Source organism: Hyperoodon ampullatus (genome assembly GCF_949752795.1).
Source record: "Hyperoodon ampullatus genome assembly, chromosome: 19".
Classification (NCBI taxonomy): Eukaryota; Metazoa; Chordata; class Mammalia; order Artiodactyla; family Ziphiidae; genus Hyperoodon; species Hyperoodon ampullatus.
In genome coordinates this window covers 11,373,548-11,386,837 of record NC_136932.1, presented here as the reverse complement: position 1 = coordinate 11,386,837, position 13,290 = coordinate 11,373,548, and the positions used below count along the sequence as shown (strand labels likewise).

Sequence of the window (13,290 nt, the reverse complement as noted above, 5' to 3'; positions counted from 1 at the left end):
TTTCCATTCTTAAGCACCCACTAGTGAACACTGGAGGGTCAGACCCAGACCCTGGGCTCTGTTCAAGCCTCTACCTACCACCGTGATAAGATTCAAGGGAAACAGGAATCCATGGTCATAAGGATTCTATTTTTTCTTCTACTGGGACTTTCATATATCAGGTTAGCTTCATAAGTCTGCAAAGGACCATCTGATATATAGTAATGTCAATCCAATAAAGGTAGAAAACCTTAACCCTTTCAGTTCCATGACAATCTGCATACTTCTGGTTAGACGCTTTCACTAGCGCTCATACCCACAATGCCTGAACATAACAGAAGTGATGTAGTCACTACCACTTTACACCCGTACCTTGTTTTACAATGTATAAAATCTTTTACATTCTGTCTATGATCTTACAACAACTTTCAGAGGTAGACACTATGCCTGTATTTTCAGACGGAAAAACTGAGGTTTAAAAAGGTTATCAGACTTACACATGGTAAAATTACTGTGACCGGGAGTCGGAAGATCTGGGTTTGCTTCCTGGCTGTACTTAATATCTTTGCACAAGCACTTTGTAAACTTTAAAGTATTATACACATGCTTATAGTTTAGCTTATAGTTGTTGTTATTGCTGTTAACCGTTGCTGCTGGAAGCACTCTCTAAACTGTAAAATCCCATGTTAATGGATTATTGACAACTCAGTGACTTCTGGGCCAGTGCTCCTCTCACTACACTAAGCTGTCGCCCTCACAGAGAAATAGCACCTGTTGATAAAGCACTGTTAGTTGATGACTGCTAAAGGGTCTGCCCTTCATGGCCTATAAAACCATCCACAGGCCCCAGCTGAGGATGTGTCACACATATCTAAGAACAGGCAGCCAGCTCTAACCGGCTGTAGGCTTCCAGGGACCTAATGTCCAGGTGGGAGAATACAGAGAACACAGATCCTAACTCTTAGCAAATAGTTGAATAACCAAGTACCTCATACCCCTGTACTTCCGTAGCTGCTCAGAATGCTTAGTTTTCCTCAAATGTATTCTCTTTTTCAATTAATTGCCTAGCTTGTTTACTCAGGGAAGAGGATATCTGAAGTCTTGCCAAGCAGAGGTATTAAATTACGATTTTCCGTTCTTCCAGGACTCAGCCCCCAAACGATTCTGTCAGTGAACCCCCAGCTCCTGTGGCATTCCTTGCTGTGCCAAGCTTGAGCCCCATGAGGCTATGCCAATCTCAGCACTGCCATTCTCACTCTGAAGCGCTGCTTGCCTCTGTCAACATCATTCCATCCCTGAACAAACCACCTTTCCTGGTGGCCAAAACACTTGGGTACTTTCAACTGGGACTCTGCAATTTGAATCTTCAGCCCAATTTGACATTTCTTAGACCAATTTGGCATCTCTTAGCCATTTAAATTAGGTTTTGATCTTTCAGTCCTCTCTCCTCCTAAGCATGGACCTTCTGACAGAAGAACTGCTACTGGAGAAAACCGTTTAATCCTATACTAGGCCCAAGCAAACAAAACCAAGAATTTTTAAAAAGGGAATTCACTGTGTAAACTGTAAAGTCCTACGTTAACAGATTATTAACATCTCAAGACTCAGGCTGGGCTCTTTTCATTACATTGAGCTGTAAACACTTCTCCCCCTAAATGTTCCCACCATCCCCATCTCACCCCATCCTTCCTTGGAAATGCAATCACTGAGACTCTCTCTCCTTCTGCTTTCACGATTTTGCTGAAGACTATTTCTCCTGGTCAGAAGCTGAACATCTGCTATACTTCCCAGGAGAGACCATTCTACAACCTTGACTTTATTAAGGGGAGAAGCTATTTTGACGTTTTCATTGCCCTTTTACCCAATATTAGCATAAAACTTTGAGCTTCAATTTCTAAACAGCCATGCTAGTTCCAAGCTTCATATTCCCCCCAGATCCCCATGCCCCCTGGAATAGACTGTTAGCTGGGATTCCCACTGATGAGCTTATCACAATGCATAGAAACTCATGACCTGTGTGGTGGAACGAACGTACCAAGGAGATGTGCACATCTCCAAGCATATACTTAATTTCTTGCCCAACAAATCAATAGTCCCTTATAGAGTATATAAAGTTGTGCTATCCAAGACAATAGCCATTAGCCATATGTAGCTATTTAAATTTAAATTAATTAAAATTAAATAAAATTTTAAATTCAGTTCCTCAACTACACTGGGCAGTACAAATATAGAACATTTCTATCATCACAGAAGTTTACTGGACAGCATTGATAGAGGTTGCTTATGAATAATACTGTTGTGAGAAATGGTGACAGCACACAGGTAATGAGTAACCAGTGCTCCCTGCAAATCCACTAAAACAATTTGTCCAGGAAATGAATTCCACACTCTTCCAGCACTAGTAGATTTAAAAGCACATTTTAGCTTTAACGGGTAATTTTGTTCCTTACCAAAAATTTCTTTTTCTCACTGGCCCCTGCACATGAGCTTGTTGTTACTGTGGGGCTGTTCAGAAGGGCTGAGCTGCTGCTGTTGTGTTTTTTCTTTAAAAGCAAAAAAACTGAGGTTAATAATTTGTATCCTTCATGCAACAGAAAAAGTTTGACGATATTCAAGTAAACTGTGGGTCCAAAGAGCTAGCACCGCTTGTTAAGATTATTTCCTCTATACTAGTCAATCCTTTTCACAGGCTTCTACCTTCATAACCACTGCCTTCACCCCAATAACACAGCAGCAGGCATGGTAAAAGATCAGGATTTTTCTTATAATAGCTTTTAGGCCTAAACAGGATTCCTAAAAGGTAATTAAACAGGATTCCTAAAAGGTAATTAAACAGGGTTCCTAAAAGGTAATCTCCCTTCAAGGAATGATCAGAGACCACTCCACCCCTCCTCTTCTCGGCAGAGTCCCCTTAGGCCTTCCAACTCAAGAAAGCTTCCCCTTTTCACCTACTAACTGACATCCACGCTAATAGTCCCATTTGGAGAAAGATCAGCTGACTGGAGCAGCCTTAACAAGCACACTCTACATAGGAAGACAGGAAGGAAAGTGAGGTCATTAGGCTCAAGCCTGGGGGAGGGGATTCACTTCTGGTAAAATGCTCCTTCCAAAAGCAGCTTTGAATAGAAGTGTTACAGCAAGTGAGAACCCACACAATTAGAATAATGTATGAAAACAGTACAAGAATGGGCCCTATTCTGTTGTTCCCCTAGTTCTGTAAGGTAAACACAAAAAATAAAAGCAGCTTTCTAAACTATTCCTTATGTTATAACTGAAACAACAGGACTTGGGGTCCCTAGTTTTCCTAAAGGCAGGAAATACTCTGAGAGGCTGTATCTAGCCAACCTCAGACAGAAAAAGTTCTAGCCCCTTATACTTTCTCCAGGAACCAAGAGTACTTCTGAAGAATTGGTAGACAAGGTGCAGATGAGGAGAGAGAAGATTAGTTGATAATGAAGAGAACCACAAGGAAGGATATCATCAAACACACCAAACTCAGCCATCTGATACCCACTAGGAAGGAAAGCTCCCCGTCACTCACTCCTCTCTGTGGGCCAAAGGGCCTAGGCAACAGGGAGGTCAGTGACACTGGAGGCGAGAAGAAGGTTCTCAACAGCGCACAACTTTAAATGTTAACAAAATAGAAGCTGTTTTCCTAAAGAAGCACACACCTCTCAATAAAACAGGCACTCTCAACTACCTGAGTTAATGGGGGGAAACAACTGTAAACAACAATAACAAAATCACTCATTGTTACTTTCAGAATATATATGATGTTTTATTAAATAAATTTCCCTTCCTAATTACATTTTAAATAAACCAATACTAAAATTAATTAATTTTTTCTGAGTATATACTGTAAGATAGCTAAAAAGTTTCTGAGTTAGGGATCGTGAATCTGGATAAAATATTTGCCAAATGATCAGTAAAGGAAAAAGTGTATGAATACTGTCCCCATAATTAGTGAAGAAATTATTCTTACTCTCCACAGATGAAACACTATTTACAAGGTGAGATGCACAAGGCATTGGGACTCCAGATCACAACCCACACCTGGTTAGTACATATCACTTACCATTTAACAGACTTAAGGGAAGGGAGCAATAGCATTCAAGCCTGTATCAGAGTATCACTGGCTTCTCACATATTTCCCACCTGAAAACCCCTCCCCAACAAATTTAGTTAACAGCCATGGCCGCACACACCTGCCTATTTGGGTGACCCGTTTCTTTGTTCTTCATGGTCTCATATCCAGGCACCCGGGGACGTCGGCTCATCTGGAGGGCCACCAGATCCTTCATGATTGAGTTCAATGCCTCCTGTTCGTCTGCAAAGAAAGAGAGCACATGGGCTAAGGTACTTTAATACAGACCACAGAAGTACTTTCACAAATTATATGACTAATACTCAGGGAGTTCTGCCCAGGTGAAATGAGAGACCTTATAACTATAATCACATGAATTTGCTATCTGTGAAAAGTAGATAACTGAGGTCAGACTATGGCAATTTGAATTTTAATGGATCCTTAACAGCTCTCCAATCAGATTTCTGGCAGCAGTATCTACCAATTCACTGGGGGCAAGGGAGGTGTTCAAACAGACCAATTCTTCCAGTGCCAGAGAAACTCAACCAGGAAAAATAGATGAAAAGTTGGAGTGAAGAACACCACAGCACAGTGTGGTAGGGTACTGAGTGAAAAGATGAATTCATGGAGAGCTGATTATGGGACAGAGTCAGTCAGACTTATTCCTAAACTATCGTACACAGGAGAGCATACTTAAAAGGTACCAAACAAGGACCTCAGGTCGCTGCTTTGAACAAAAGTTGTTTTACAAGCCTAGCCTCTGAATGCCCCCTCCCAACTCTTTACAATTTTATAGGCCTTCTGCTTCCCACAGGGAAGTCAAAAGGCAGTTCTATTGTTTTTCTTCTCTAACTGACCAAGCAATGCATTGTCTCTGCCTTACTGGTATTACTTTTAATCCCCCTTTCTTGACATAGCATAGAGCACTAGCGTTCTCATGCAATGAAGACAACTGGCCAAAACCCAGAACCTAAACCAGCCCAATTCCATGTTTTGCAAAATCCTCCTAGGTCCTTCAAGAGATCCTTGTCTACTCAAATAGCACTGGGGAGTTGAAAATAAATCTGCTGATCTGCAAAGAAACATGAGGAATGAGCTGTTACACTTGCTTTAGTGACAAATGAGTCACTTAGGGACTTGGGGCGCACCTTAAAAGAAGTACAAGACTGCACCCACAGAGTGTGCCTATCCTCTGCGCTTTATCACCGTCCCTTGAAAATACTCTAATACCCTGTGGAAAGGAAAGAGCAGCATGGAGTATAGGAAGTAAAGTGGCATTATTTGCTTCTCCCCTCTTCCTAAACCAAATCTGCTTGGGTGCCCTACACGCCCTCTGAGGAGATGCAGGAAAGGAAGGAGAAGGGTGCCCCTGAAGAGATTTTTGTCTGCTCAGAAAAGTAAAATTAGATTTAAGACTTGCAGGAAAAACACCAGTAGAGTAGCTTCCCAACTAATTCCACTTCAAAATATATACAAAAGTATGAGAGTTATATAGTTGTAGTATGAAAAGAATGAGGTAAATGCGATAACGAATGAGGAAGTGGGTGTCTACAGAAAGACATCTGTCAAAATTAAAACACATACATCCCATCAATTATTTTATACTTTCTCACAATTTACCTATAGGCTCTTTAAAAGGAACTTGCTTGGTTTTTGTTTTGTTTTTTAACCTCCCAACCAAGATTTTAAAACTAGAGCATAACATCTAAGCTAGGATGACTAACTTATATACATGTATAACATATATATATAGGCTTATATATTAAATTGGCTTATATATCATTAAATATTATATATGTATAAATTTATTGGGCCAACTGTAACAGTAAATTGGGGTCATTATGATTATGACTAGGTGGGTGTTTTCTGAGGAGCATTCAGTGATGGTCCTAATAGCAGAATGCATGTAGTTTTCAGTATCAAGGTAACCAGCCTTAGAATTGAGAATTTCAGTTGTCTCAACTCAGACACTGAAACAAGATGGATGTGAATATACACACACAGACACACGCACATGCTTTTCAAGTCAATCCATGACAAGTATGACTAAAGAAATTGTTTCTAATTCTGTATATGATGATGCTATTATAAGAGCTGGTTTATCAGGTTGACAAATTCTGTTTCCAGGAAGCTAACCAATTCCTGGCATTACTTAATGGATAAGAACTTGTTTGGTAGTTCCAGTGGTGAGAACACACTAGAGGAATGGTTTGGTTCTATCTCTTGAAATCTGGGACAACTGACCCAAGTGAAACAAAGTAACAGAATCTGATTTTGTGTCAAAGTTGCATATATTTCTAGAGGCAAACGGGTTCTTTTTTTTAAAAATAAATTTATTTTATTTATTTATTTTTGGCTGTGTTGGGTCTTCGTTGCTGTGCGCGAGCTTTCTCTAGTTGCGGCGAGCGGGGGCTACTCTTCATTGTGGTATGCAGGCTTCTCACTGCGGTGGCTTCTCTTGTTGCGCAGCATGGGCTCTAGGTGCACAGGCTCAGGAGTTGTGGCGCACGGGCTTAGCATGTGGGATCTTCCCAGAACAGGGCTCGAAGCCGTGTCCCCTGCATTGGCAGGCGGATTCCTAACCACTGCACCACCAGGGAAGCCCTGGTTCTTAAACTGATACTTCAAACTGAGGACATGGATAAAGACAGGAAGCAAATCGAGTGGTTCTTTTAGGCATTTCTTCCTGGATTGGGATTTTAACTGAATTATCTGTGCTACCATACTCATTCCTTAAAAAATAAAAACAAACAAACAAACCTTTTAAAAACAAATAGCAGCTTTCTTAGAGTGCAGTAGTCAGTTATATGGACTTTGGAGTCAGAAAGACCCGGCTTTAAGAGGCCTTAAACAAACTACTTATTCTCCCTAAACCTCAATTTCCTCATCTGTAAAATGGAGATAATAAAAGTATCATTAAACAGAGTTGCTGTGAAACTTAAGGGAAAAGACAAACAAACAAACAAAAAACCTTACAAATTATTCCTCATGGTACCTAACACTTAGTAATGCTGAAAAAAATGCTGGCTATTATTTTTAGTAATGGAGAAAAGGTTAATGTTGAAAAAAATGCTGGCTATTATTATTAGCAATGGAGAAAAGGTTAATGGGAAAAGACTGGAGGCCACAATCTATCCTAATATTTAATTGTATTTCTGAATTTTTATTATTAATCATTAACAATAACCATTTAGTGAATACCTATCATGTATTATACATTAGACAGTTTTGAAAGATACTTTAAGGTATTCAAACTCTAGGGGTAAAAAGACAAAACACACAAATACAAGGTTACACAAATAAAGAGACTGAATTAGACAAGAAACAAACCAGAATACATAAACACACATGTGTAAAAAAATTTTTTTTACAGTGTGAGTAGCAAGAGATTATATAGATGATTTTACAGAATAAGAGTTTTCCAGAAAAGCAAGCTGTTGCAGCTATGCAAGAGAGCTTTACAAATAAACTGAGGAGAAGGACATGAAAGCAAGTGAGCGGTGAAGGAAAAGAAAAGAAGGTCAGGGACTGATCCTCAGTGAATAGTAATGCTATCAAGTAGAGTAGGAAGAAGGTGTGCTGGCACAGAAGCCTTTAAGAGGATTGGGAAAAAACAAGAGGGACACCACGGAAGCTCACACCAAAGAATAGCAGCGGCAGGCAGAGGCCAGGCAGGTCCAATAGGGTTGTAGAGGCAGAAACAATTTTACAGGGAATAGAGAAACTGGAGATTAAACGAAAATTGGAAGGAATGGAAATCAACAATTCATTTATGAACTTTACACGTGAACAAGTTGAGGCAGAGGTAATAGTATGCTATAACCTTGAAAAGATTTCTGAAGGATGGGGGGGGGAGGTCTGACACACTTAAAAGCTACCAGAAAGAAGCACAGAGGAAGAAGTTAACTCTAGAGATTAGGAGGTTAAGGATCTAGAGGTGAGGAATATTCATAGAAAAAGAAAAGAAGGGATCCATGAAACAAGGTTTACAGTTCAGTCTTAAAAAGCGGAAGCTCTTCAGCAGTCTCGAGCAGACAGCTATCCGTAATTATGCAGCAGCCTGTACTGTTCCTTCTCCCCATACCCTGACCTAAGGCTTGGGGGCTGCCAGGCAACACACTCCTCTCTCATTAGTCCCAGCAGGAAGTCACTCTTCCAGACTGAGCTATTACTTCTATCTAAAAGCAGGGTCTTAAGGCACTCCCATTTACAAATTCCCTTGGCTAAAAACCCAGAAAAGTTTCCAGAAGCAACATGTCTGTCCTTCGATAAACGTTGTTGTCCTGCATGATGCCAGACACTCACTCTTGTCCATATATACAACTCCCAAATTTAATCTTTGTTTTCATTTAACAAACTGCTTCTTCACCTCGCTCTACCCAACTCTGCCAGATCATCTGATCACACTGCTCACTCAGGAGATCCTGTGCTTCAGAGTGTCTGTGAGTCACATTTTACTATCTTACTGTTCATGACATGTTACATACTCGCACTGCCTCCACCCTCTCCATACCTGGGCAAACATCATTTCATAGCAAGTATAAGCAAAAAGGTCCAATCCTCAATTCACAAGAAACATTTTTCCTTTTTCCTTCAAGGCCCTGGCTGAATCTTTGCTAGATCTCAAAGTCAAATTCTGCTGTTTATTTTTCTGTTTCTGGGACATACCTGCCCTTCAATATCAACTGATGACTTAAAATTTAAAAATACATACTACAAAGTAAGCTATTGCTTCCTCATAAAAATCAATGCATCACCATCATATTTTATTTTAATGGTTAATGAAATTAACCTTAGAGGTCTGAGGACTATAGAATAATGTGTGTCAATCCCAAAACTACAGAATTGATCTCTCCCTCCTATGTACCTTTACAGTTTTGATGAAGTACCTATAACACCTCATTGCACTGATTTGTTTACATGTTTTTGGTTCACCTCACCTAACTGTAACTTCTTAAACACAGGATAAATGTATGTACAGGGCCTAACACTATATCTGACACATAAGAGATGCTCAATAAATGGGCAAAGAAAAAATGGATAGCTTACATAGTCAGAACCAAGAAAACTGCTTCTTCCTCTATGTATTCCCCTAAGTAATGCTAAGTTGGACTGATACTTACTTTTTACAAATGCCTAAAATTCAGTTTTAAAAACCAATCTTCATTTTGTAAAGTATCAGAAATCTAGTCGTGACATAGCCATGTTGATTCATTAAACTGTGATCCCAATTTCAATCAAAACAGTTGCTAACCATTTAGAGTATACACAGGTGGTCAGATTCTAGCCAAACTGAATTGAGATTGGTCTAATTGGGAGCTCCCAACAGCCTTGAAACCCTAGAGACACACAAGGCATCTGTAAATCACAATGATTCTGACTTCAAACCAAGTTATCAAACCAGAACCACAACATCCTAAATTCTATACTCAGTTCATGATCGTTTCCAGTAACATTTCCAAGTTGTTGCATATTTTTCAGTAATACTTCCCACTAAATTTTAGATTGCATTTACAGAGTCCAAATAAACACTAGTAAATTAATCTTAGGTGTTATTAACAGCATTTGCCATTATAATTACTAAAACTAGGAGAGAACTTTGGTGTGACCAAGAAAAAATGACCAGTCAAGCCCAAATTTTTTTTATAACCACATAGTATCAAAGCCAAAAAAAAAAGACTATTTCCTATTATTTACAAGGATAAGTGTAATTTCCACTAGAAATTTACTGGGGCTAACAGCCAATACAAAATCTGACCTGTTTTCATTACCAACCCAAGTTGTCAAACAAGCTTGAGTCTGGGACTTAGAACAGCTCAGGAAAATATGACTATTAACCAAGGAACCTGCAGGGCAGGGACTCAAATTAGTTTTAGTCCTTTCCTCACTGGGCTGGAGTTTAACAAGTATAATAAAAATATTAATAAGTCTATGCTTCTCTCTTATTACCCCTTGAATTTATTTAGGACTGCATGCAGCAACTAAAGCATACTAACCTGGGAATTTGATTTTTCATCATTTATATCACCAAAATGGAAACTAGTATTTAAGAGAGACTCTGTGTGTGTGTTTGTACATATATGCTTGCTGAGCCCTATACAAAGCAAACTAAAGGCCAGGTTCTAAGAGAATTCAGTATCAGCTCTAATTGCATGTCAAGGTCATCTACTAAAAGGAAACCGAGAATGGTATGAGGGGAGAGTTCTGAAGAAAGCCAGGCTGTGGTTCTTAAATCAGCTTGCCTAATATACTGCAACCACCAGGCAAGTTAATTCTCCCCTCACTGTCTCACTTTCTTCATGTAAAAACTGACATGGGGACAAATGAGAAGATACTCAGTTTTTGGTCTTTTCCTTTGGGGCTCTGGACCCTACCTATATAGTTCCTTTCCTCCTCATCATTGTCTCTCCATATACTCACACACTTAAACTTTTTGAAAATATCTTTTTTTTTTTTTTTTTTTTTTGCGGTACGTGGGCCTCTCACTGTTGTGGTCTCTCCCGTTGCGGAGCCCAGGCTCCAGACGCACAGGCTCAGCAGCCATGGCTCACGGGCCCAGCCGCTCCACGGCATGTGGGATCCTCCCGGACCGGGGCACAAACCCGCGTCCCCTGCATCAGCAGGCGGACTCTCAACCACTGCGCCACCAGGGAAGCCCCTGAAAATATCTTGAAATGTGAACACAGGCTGACATCTATTTTATTGTTAGGCATGCAATGTAGTCAAAGCATCTGGACACTCTGATTTAGCAGTTGAGAAAGTGGGGAGCAGGAGGTCTGCACACCCTCAAGTATTTCACACTCCCCTTTGGGACTTAAGACTGTCCCCGCAGGACAAAAAGGAAAGACTTAGAAAGATTATCGCAAGTGTAGGCTCACAAATCAATTCAAAGATTTAGTTCAATCATCAAATTCCAGAACACAAAATAAATGTGTGAAACCTGGGGAGGACAAGAAGAATTATGTGCCCCATTTATAGTAAATGTTCAATGAGTATTTGGTGAATTATGTATTTAAATATCAGGCCTCACTGGGTTCCTTTTCTGCTTACTGTCACAGACTTTTCCCAGAAAAGCAAGCACTTCTGAAGTAAAGCATGGGAAGGAAACAGTAAGCCCAACAAATGAACAAACCCATCTCTTACTGTATGACGGGCAGTATGGAACAGAACAAGGTAATTCATTCAAAGCCAGAGTGTAAAGATGGGCTGCAAAAGAGTATCTGCCCCATGTGACACAGCAAACCTCCTACAGAAACGACTTGACCTTGCTATAGGGCAAAGCAAACATTAATGTTCCCTCTTCACAGATGCAATCAATGGCTGTGCAAATGATCTTTTTACTGACATTTACCCCCTTGATTATTTATGACAATACCAAATACCTTGCAAAACTTGCCATTGCAAACAACAGTATCAAAATAACTGATCCAACAAGAGAAGCAAAGTACATCTAAAATGTTATTTGCTACTTAATCTAGTCCAACAGTCATTTGGTAAATTACCAAAAAGGACATGAAATATAATTCAGTTCAAATGCTGCGTGTGGAAGACATTAAAAGCTTTCCTTAGATTACATCTTCACAACAGAAATTGCAAATATCGATTAAAAAGGAAATGATTTCATAGAGATTCTTTTGTGTAGTGAATGTTTCTCTCTTTCAAAAGTTACATAATTTCAGGGATACAGCTAGATTAAAATAATGGATGTAAAACACTGCAACAAGATTTTTCGAAAGGTAGGATGTGTATTATAACTGGCAGCCCACGACCAGTTCCTAACCTCCAGCAATCTGCGTGCAGCTCGCATTTCTCAACCGCGCGGTTGATAACAGTGATTGCCGTTTTAATCACCTCCCAACCTATCTCCCTGCACGCCCTCCCCCCTGCGCTGGGGCGCGCACAGGGCTCGAGAGCAAGCCCCGGGAACTCTCACAGGCCAGCCTGTGTGAGCAAAGGGAAGGAAATGACACAGGCAGGAAAAAAAAGCAAATCAAGGAAAAGACACAACAGCAGCTGGGCCTGCACCAGCCTCCAGCCCGGGCCCCACACTGCGCTCGCGCTCCCCCGCCCTCGGGCTCGCGGTCCGGCTCGCTCGGCCCGGAGCGGGCTGCCGCGCCAAGCATGGGCCCTCGACCCGCCGCCGCTTCCTTGGGATGCGCCGGCCGCGCGGCCCGGAAGGAGGCTGCCGAGTGGGCTCCGTCGGCCAGGGACGCCCCGGCGGGCCGAGAAGTCAGAACCCCCGCCCGGGCCGCGGAGCCGCTACGCCGCGAGCAGGGCGGGCGGGAGCCGGCGGTCCGCAGCCCCGGCCCGGCTGGCTGTCCATGCCTGTCAGGCGGCGGCCCAGGGTCCTCCTCCCCTCAGTCCGGGGCGGGGCAACGCGAAGCAGCGCGGGCACAGGCCGGGGCGGTGGCGACACTCACCCATGGTGGCGATGGCGGCGGCGGCGTCTTGGGCCCGAGTGTCACCTCCGCAGCCGGGGCTGCATGCCGGGGGCCCGGGCGGCGGGGACGGCAGCGGGCCTGGCTCCGCGCAGGGGGCGCGGGCTGCGCTCAGGGCCCCCGCCGCCTCCCCAGGCTCCGGCTCCGGCTCCGCCCGCAGCCGGGCGCTGTGGCATGGGCAGGGTGGCCCGCTACATCCCCGGCGCTCCTCGGCTCGGCCCAGCCCGGCCTCGGCGGCGCCGCTCGGCCCGCCCGACCGCCAGTCCCTCAGCCCCGCAGTCGCTCGGTCCGGCCGCCGTTCTCCACCTCAGGAACGCTCCGAAAAACAAACCGCTGGTCGCGCAGCTCGCCCCCTTGTCTGTCACTCACCCCAGCGCCCGCCAATCCTAGGCAGCCGCTGGACCTTGGTACCACCCCCCACTCACTTCACCAGCCAATACCAAGGAGGAAGTCGCTGCCCCCGCCACCCCTCCGCCCCCCCCGCCGGCTCTCCCTCCAACATCCTAACTCTCAGCCGCCAGCTAATCATCAGCACCACTTGATGAACCAATCCCGCCTACTCTCTCAGAATGCCAATAGGCGAAGCCAAGGCAGTTTCCGAGGGCTGTCTACCGCCTGCCAATCATTGAAGCGGCGCCCGGTTCACTCCACTGCTAGCCAATCACATAGAGGGCTCTGAGCACCCTCCTCTGCGCATCCCTCGCAGGCTTGCCCTCCCTCTCTCCCTGGGAGGTGTGGGTCGCTCCAATCACAGCTCGCGCTTGAGGCTCCGCCCACATTCCCACCTCC

At 43.1% G+C, this 13,290-nt stretch overlaps 1 protein-coding gene across 1 annotated transcript in view; it reads right to left on the bottom strand.

The window, feature by feature from the left end:
* The window catches only part of MAP3K3 (mitogen-activated protein kinase kinase kinase 3), a gene marked incomplete at its 3' end in the record, with an annotated part of 60,766 nt that extends 48,261 nt beyond the window's left edge, over positions 1-12,505 (bottom strand). The window contains exons 1-3 of the mRNA XM_079725933.1: positions 12,484-12,505; positions 4,185-4,306; positions 2,430-2,522 (exon numbers count right to left, since the gene is read on the bottom strand). Of these exons, the coding sequence (XP_079582059.1) occupies positions 2,430-2,522; positions 4,185-4,306; positions 12,484-12,487 (219 nt within the window). The 5' untranslated portion in view covers positions 12,488-12,505. The remainder of the gene's footprint in view (positions 1-2,429; positions 2,523-4,184; positions 4,307-12,483) is intronic.
* Positions 12,506-13,290: the final 785 nt, after the last annotated feature.